At 55.0% G+C, this 7,245-nt stretch overlaps 1 protein-coding gene across 1 annotated transcript in view; it reads left to right on the top strand.

Moving 5' to 3' along the window:
• The first annotated feature begins 231 nt into the window (after positions 1–231).
• The window catches only part of RELL2 (RELT-like 2), a 9,282-nt gene continuing 2,268 nt past the window's right edge, over positions 232–7,245 (top strand). Inside the window, exons 1-5 of the mRNA XM_009330000.1 lie at positions 232–439; positions 2,065–2,130; positions 2,208–2,274; positions 2,597–2,785; positions 6,945–7,239. Coding sequence (XP_009328275.1) covers positions 232–439; positions 2,065–2,130; positions 2,208–2,274; positions 2,597–2,785; positions 6,945–7,239 — 825 coding nt within the window. The remainder of the gene's footprint in view (positions 440–2,064; positions 2,131–2,207; positions 2,275–2,596; positions 2,786–6,944; positions 7,240–7,245) is intronic.

A 7,245-nucleotide genomic window follows, 5' to 3' on the forward strand; every position in this document is an offset into this window, starting at 1 on the left:
GGTGTCCTTGGGAGACCGTGCCGAGCCGCCTCCAGCCTGCCTTCTCCTCCGCAGGGCGCCTGCCAAGATGGACCTGGCGAGGCGAGAGATGAGCCCTTGGCAGCCCACCCTGAGCTGGGAGCTGGCCCAAGGCAGATGGGAGGAAGAGGAGGAGGAGGATGGGCATGGGGAGCCTGGCAGGGGGTGAGGACCGGGGTCCCTGATCCGCCTTCCCCCTTCTCCTAGATCCGCATGTCAGACCAGAACAGCACCGACGATGGGGAGTCAGACCCCCAGCACAGTCTGTCTATGGTCTTCCTCCTCGTCCTTGTCTTCTTCATCATGGGGCTGGTGGGTTTCCTGATCTGCCATGTCCTGAAGAAGAAGGGTTACCGGTGCCGGACTTTCCGGGACGAGCTCGACCCAGATAACAAAGATGTGCTGGCGGAGCTCCAGGCCAGTGAGTGCAGGGGTGATGGGGGCTCGGGCGCTGCCTTTCGCCCGGCGTGGACTGATGATCCTTAAACACGCTTCTGGGCCGCGGGCTGGGGATGGGAGGGTTACCCATCACCTGCCGCTGGGTTGGGAAAAAGGGATTGGGTGGGGAGAGCAGCACGGCGTTCCCCGGGGATCGGGAGCGTGCGGCCCGGAGAGCCCTCTGATCTGCCGGCTCCGCAGGCTGGCGAAGGCTGGTGGTGCCAGGGAGGTGGGAGCCAGCGACTGGCCCTTCCCAAAGTGGCGTTATCACCAACGATCCTATAAGCATCCGCAGCCAGGGGAATGTCCCTCTGCCCCTTTGGCGTTAGGAGGTCCGGCATGGGGCCAGCATGGTGTTTGCTCTCAGTCATGTGCTCTTCCAGTCCCCGTTGTGCTCATGCAGGCCAGAGGAATAGCGATGTTTCCTTGGGATCTCTGCCCCATGCTGGAAGGGGACCTGTAGGAGTTTATCCATCGTTTCAGGCCATCGTAAGCGGCTCTTGGTTAGTAGGATTGGGAAGTCACTGCGGTATCGAGCATGGGTGCAAGCCAGAGCTCAGTCCAACCGAGCTCTGTCTAGTGTTTTATGAGTCTCTGCTGAAATGGAGAAGACATGTTCCTCCAGCTTCTTCCTTGCCTGAAAACAGCCAAATGATGCTACGTAACTCTGGCTCCTCTATACCTTCGGCAGCGCTCAGGAGGGTCAAGACTTCCCGCTGCTACTTCTCGTGCATGGGAGGGAAACGTGGCTCTCTCAGCTTGCCCGTGGATGCAGCAGGAGCTTCCAGGCATCCTTGGATATGCTCCTCTGGCTTCGGTGACTTGGCTGCACATGACATGGAGACAGTGTCTGAACCTTCCAGGATTGGCTTTGCCCGCTGGAGTTGCCACAGCCCGGGGAAACAAGCCCACAACAGCTCCTGTGGGCTTCCAGGAGCACAGTGGCAGCCCCTGACCATGCTCTTTGAGGCAGCTGCCTACCAGACCACAACTCTGACCTGCTCACAGGAACATATAACACTGCAGACTGCGCTGAAGCCCAGCCAAGCCTCTTGCCTCCAACCGTGGCCAGAAGCATGTTGCGATGAATCCTGGGGATGAATACCACAACGGAGCAGACACCGAGCCAAGTTTTCCCCAGCATACTGTTTTAAGCTTCTGACAGCGTGTAGGTCTGGGGCTTTCTCCATCAGAGATTGTTTCTCCGTATTTAACAGGCCCCAGTGGGTTTCTTTTCTGTGAACTTGTCCCGTTTACCCTTGGAGACTTTCAGCACCCACAGCATCCTCACCCAGGGGCTCCAGGGCTGGACCGTCCCCACGAGGAGCCTTCGCTTTCAACTTATTTGGAACCTGCTTCCCACTTGTTTCACGCGATGCTCCCCAGTTCTGAAGGAGCAACACAACCCCCCTCTCCCTGCACACACGGCAGCTGTTTTAGCCATTTCTTTTCCAGGGCAAGGGAACTGGTGTTCCCCAGGGGCTTCCCGGCGTGATGGGGGACGCAAAGCTTCTCTGACCTCTCTGTCGACGGTGGCTGCTCCTGGGGAGGGACTGGCGAGCTGAGTGTCCGAATCCCAGCCCTCAGTGCCACGTTTTCTCTTTTCAGATGAAGAGGAGGAGCTGAACGAGGACACTGTGGAGAAGATTGTGAGATGCATCATCCAAAACGAAGGTGAGCATTTCCTTGGACTGGCCCGGAGACTTGCTGACTGCTTTGGCTGACACATTCCCTTTTTCCCCTCTCTTCAGCAAATGCGGAGGCCCTCAAGGAGATGCTGGGGGACAATGAAGGGGACATCCCAGTGCCAGTGCCCAGGTGAGGGAAGCCTATACCAGCTTGTGGCTCTTGCAGAGTAAGGAAGAAGCAGCCTTTGGGTATCGCCTTGGTCTGCAGACTCTGCAGCCAGCCCCTTTCCAGCTTGTTATAAAGCATCTTCCCAACAAGAAGTTCTGCTCCCCCGAGGGTTGTGACGAGTGCTTCACCTCACTGTCAAGGGGAATAGCCCTTCTCATTCCTGTCCTCGCAGGAGGTCCCCTCCAGAGCTCCTGCTTCTCAGGGCTTGCCGCAGTGAGGCTGCACCAAGGTTGGGAAGACTCCTCCAGATAACACGACCTGTCATGTCCTTCTCCTGTTGCAGCCTTTGTCCTCACCGTAACAGCCAGGACGGGGGCCCACCACATCACCACACAGTGCATCTGGGCTCCACGCAGGCCCCCTGCATCCACTGCAGCAAGAGGAAGAGGCACCCACTGCATCGGCAAGGACGGTCCAAGGATGGCAAAGGCAGGATGCATCCTGGAGAGACCACCGTCTTTTCAGTGGGCAGGTACTTAAATGAGCTTTGCCAGACATGGCCCATCTGCTCTAATGGACCAAGCATTGCGGAGAGTCTTCTCAGTTCCCCTATTCCCTTCCCCTTCCCCACTTGCCCCACTCCAGGCACCCTCTTGCTCTTCCCCTTTAGATGCCCCAGTAGTAGCTCTGCAGCCAGGAGTCCCGAGGACCCAGGTGCCTCCTGCACCTGGAAATGCCTGTGGTATATGGCAGGCCCTGACGCACCGGTGGCTTCCCTCCTCCTTCTCCGGGAAGGTGACTCAAGCCTGGCTTGTCCTGCTGACTCAGTGCTGGGCAGAGGCCCAAACCCACGTCCTTTCAAAGCCTGCTATCCCAGCTACGTGCGAGCAGGGCTCTTGCTGCCCAACAGGGCCAGTGACCCCAGTTTTAGCAATCTCATTAGGAAGGGGAGGAGATGACAGCAGGTCCCAGGTGCAAGTCACCAGCCACCACCTTCAGAATGAAAGAGTGGCTACGCTCCTCCAGGTCATTGCCTTCAATGATGACTGTAATTAGATGCCACGGGAGGAATATAAGAATAGGGGAGTGTACCCAATACTTCCCACAAATACTCCTCCAGTCCCCACCTGGTCTCACCTCAAGGGACTTCCTGAGCTGTCTGCGGTCTCTGTGTAGTCAGTAACCTTTAGTACAATCTGCAGGCTTGCCCAGGTTGCCCCATTCCCCAGCAGAAAGCATACACAAGACTTTTAGCAAGGTCTTCCAGGGCTCAGCTCCATACCACCACGGTGACCGGGGCAGGGTGACAAGCAACTGCTGGTCCCTGGATGGCTACCCCGGCGAGACACAAAGCTCTGCTGCGCTCAGATCCTGCAGCAGGTCTTCATTCAGGGCCTAAGCCTTGATGAAGCTCCATGTTGTGGTCCAGAGAGACAGTCCTTTCATGGTGATGTTGAGCCAGAGTGGGCATCAGGGGGTGTGGGTTTTTCCACCATCATAGCTAGGAGTCTCAGTAGGGAGGTGAACCGGGGGCTTTATGGGGAACTGGTAAAGGGGAGAGATGTGCCAGACCTCCCCCTGCTGACCTCCAGATAAGATCACACCTTCTGGAGACTAACAGCTTCTGGCTTCCTCTTTGCCCGTTGCTTGTCAGCTGTCCTTGGTTTAAAGGTTGGTGTTTGGTAAGCCAGATCTCTGCACAATTGCATATTCATGGCTAATCTCATTCCCTGGCTGGTTCCCAGCTCCATCCACTCCTCTGTGTCCTTCGTCCATGCTCTTCTCAGTCTCCTCTCACTCACCTCTGAGCGCTGGAGAAGGCGGTCTTCTTCCCTAAAGGCACTTTCCCTCAACTCTTGGTTTCCTCTCTTTATACTTAATATCCCGTGTCACATCAGGCTTCTCCACGGGACAGTCATTACATTTCTCCAAGGTTATATTTTAAAAGTTTCCGCTTCCCGAATCTCCTTGGTGTGAGGTCCAGCTGCTAAGGGGCCTATGTGCCCACGAGGTACAAAACTACCTCCAAATTTGGGTTCTCGTTTCCAAGCTGGCCCCTTTGCTCTTTCAGATCCTGGATGACTTTTCTGGCACTGCCCTTGCTGTGTCTTATTTACTGTGAATATCCTCACTGCGCAAAGTACCTTGATTCATGACTGATCCTACATACAAAATCTCCTTTAACCCAGCTCTTCTGTTGCAATCCTCAGGCCTTGTTCCTCTCTTTTTTTTTGCTGTTGCTTTTGTTTTGGACGCAGTGGTTGAGAGTCCATCCCCCTTCCCTATTATCTACAGCTCCTTGACTGAGTCTGGTCCCCAGCTGGTAGGCACAGGCTCATTGCTAAAGGAGTGGAAAGGAGTGAGATTAGCGGAGGTCCACCAAGATCATCAAGGGCTGGAGCACGTGGCATGTGAGGAGCTGCTGAGGGAATGGGGTTTGTTTAGCCTGGAGAAGTCTAAGGGGGGGATCTAATTGCTCTTTAAAACTACCCTAAGGGGTGGGCGGAGTTTAAATGAAGATGGAACTAGACTCTTCTCAGAGGTGCACAGGGCAATGGCCACAAGCTGCAACAAGAGAAATCTGAATAAGGCTTAAGGAAAAATGATCACGCTGAGAATGGTGCAGCCCTGGGACAGGACCCAGAGGAGTGGAGGGATCTCCATCCTTGGAGATTTCCAAAACCTGACTGGACAGGGTCCTGGGCAACCTCATTGCAGTGGGAGGTGGCCCAGTTTTGAGCAGAGGGTTGGACTGGAGACCTACCAAGGGCTTTTCTCACCTTAATTATTTTATACTTCTGAAGTAATCAGGGTTATATGATCTGTACTCTCATATTATTGAATGATTTACCGTCCATCTTAGGGCTTTCCCTAAACCAGTTGTCAGTGGCAGAGCTTGTCCACCAAAGCATCTGCATCTGACCCTCCATCCTTAGCCCGATCAGCTGCAGCCTGTCGCATCCTATTGAACCAAATGCCTTAGCGATGCCGACTAGGCAGACAGCCAACGCTCTCCTGCCTTTCCCCTCACGATCCAGAGGTTGGTTACATTACCTCTTGTGCCCCCTCCAGTCCGAACCCTGCCTGCTCCTTTGAATCCGTTCCCGGCTCTTCCAGGCTGACGTTGCTCAATAGCATTACCAAGAAACGATCCTGCCACTTGTGTCTCCTCCTTGACCCTCTTCGGGACTGGAATGTTCTCTGGTCTTCCCGAATCGCAGTGCTGGTGCCACGTCTCCAAATATCTGGATAGACCTGTAAGGTCACATTTGCCACTGCTTGGCCTGACCCGAGCAGTCCTGTGGGTACCTCGTCCAGAGCTGGAGCACTTCTCTTCTTGACTCTTCCAGTCATGAGCAGCCCTTCTGCCTGCAATGCTGAGGGGTCTGTACTGTCCACAGACTGTAGCCCAATCCTTAGCCTGACGGCAGACTCCTTCGTCTCTGGCTTCTCATCTGGGATCTGTTCTTATCTCTTGGACCTTTCTTCTCAGCTTCTTCCTTCAGGATGGCCGTACTGCCATTTGCTTGACCTTTGGGTCTTGTTCTTCTTTCAACCCCAGCAGTGCTTGAGCTTTGCTGCTGAAATTGCAGCTGACCCTCAGCAGAGCCAGGGCCATCTGCAGCTTCTTTGTGTTTTGACTCAAACGCAGGGAGAGCGGTGGCTGGGTGAGTCATGGGCTGCATGAAGTCTCTGTGGTGGGATCTGTGTTCTTTGGCTGGTGGACACCAGCTCACTGTGGAAGAGATTTCCCGTCTGCTGGTCCAGCAGTGGCTTGCATTGCTTGCAAAGAGGAATCACAGCGTTAGTCACAACCAGTTCACTTGCAATTCAGACTTTTAGGTTTTGCCTATGCGTTACCCCTCACAAATCCCAAAGTTATGGTAGAACCCTAACTTCTCTCTTATCCCCAGGTGCGTTATTGCATCCCCTCTGATTATAAATGCACCCTTTGTGGGTGTCAGACCAACTTCTGCAGTTGTTCTCCTGCCTACCCTGGAGCTCTGAGCTGTTACCTGGCACATGGTGGAGCCTTGGTGAACCACCTAGGTACCATCCATCGCTCCAGGGGATGGTGCACAAAGTGCTCTGGCAGATTTTAGCCAAACAACTCCTCTTGGCTTTTGACCCCTGTACCCAAATATAGCTCGCCCTACCAAAACCCTGTCCCTGCCCTCACTTAGGGTGCACTGCCTGCCAAAAACTCTGGCTCCTGTTCCCCTGATGGTGGTTGGTCACTGGACACAACTTCCACATGGCTCTGCACGGCCTTCCCTTCCTCGCCAGGCTCAGACCGTCTGCACTTCACCTGAATCAACACCTGAATTTCTGTACAAGCTCCTGTTCGTCCAGGTTGCATCCTGGAGCATTTCTAAGAGCTGTGACCCATCTTGCTGCATGGAGGACAGGCTGGCAGGGTCTGCACCAGCCAACATCTGGATTGACTTTTTCATCCTTCTCTTTCTGTTTGTTTTGCCAAAAATGAAGGGAAAAATGGTGTTAAGTCAGTGAGGGCATGGCTAGAGTGGGGGTCAGTGGTATTGAATGGGTCTGAAATGTTGGAGATGAGCACCAGTCCATGACAAAGAGAGGAGAACTGAGGCTGGAGGTGCAGGCAATACAGTGCAAGCTGGAAATACAGCTGGGAGAGAGGAGGGAAGGGATTTTGATCCATCCTGCCCCCATTCCAGGTTTCGTGTCACACACATCGGGAAGAAACCCACTTTCCACGAGCAGCAGGACGGTCCCATGCCCGATGGCAGCCGGGAGCCAAGCACGGCGGAGCTGGAGCACAGCAGCGATCGGCTCCAGCGGGAGCGGGCTCACAATGGGACTGTCCCCACGGGTGGCCTGCAGAACGGAGCCGTCCAGAAGGGTGCCCAGAGCAGCAAGGGTGGGGAGCAGAGCCGGTCCACCACCCCAGCCCTGAGCACACCAGCCAGCTCCGGCACTCGCGACAGCAGGCGGGCGGGCAAGGGGTCCGGTGTGGCA

This window comes from Pygoscelis adeliae, unplaced genomic scaffold (assembly GCF_000699105.1).
Source record: "Pygoscelis adeliae isolate BGI_AS28 unplaced genomic scaffold, ASM69910v1 Scaffold248, whole genome shotgun sequence".
NCBI lineage: Eukaryota > Metazoa > Chordata > Aves > Sphenisciformes > Spheniscidae > Pygoscelis > Pygoscelis adeliae.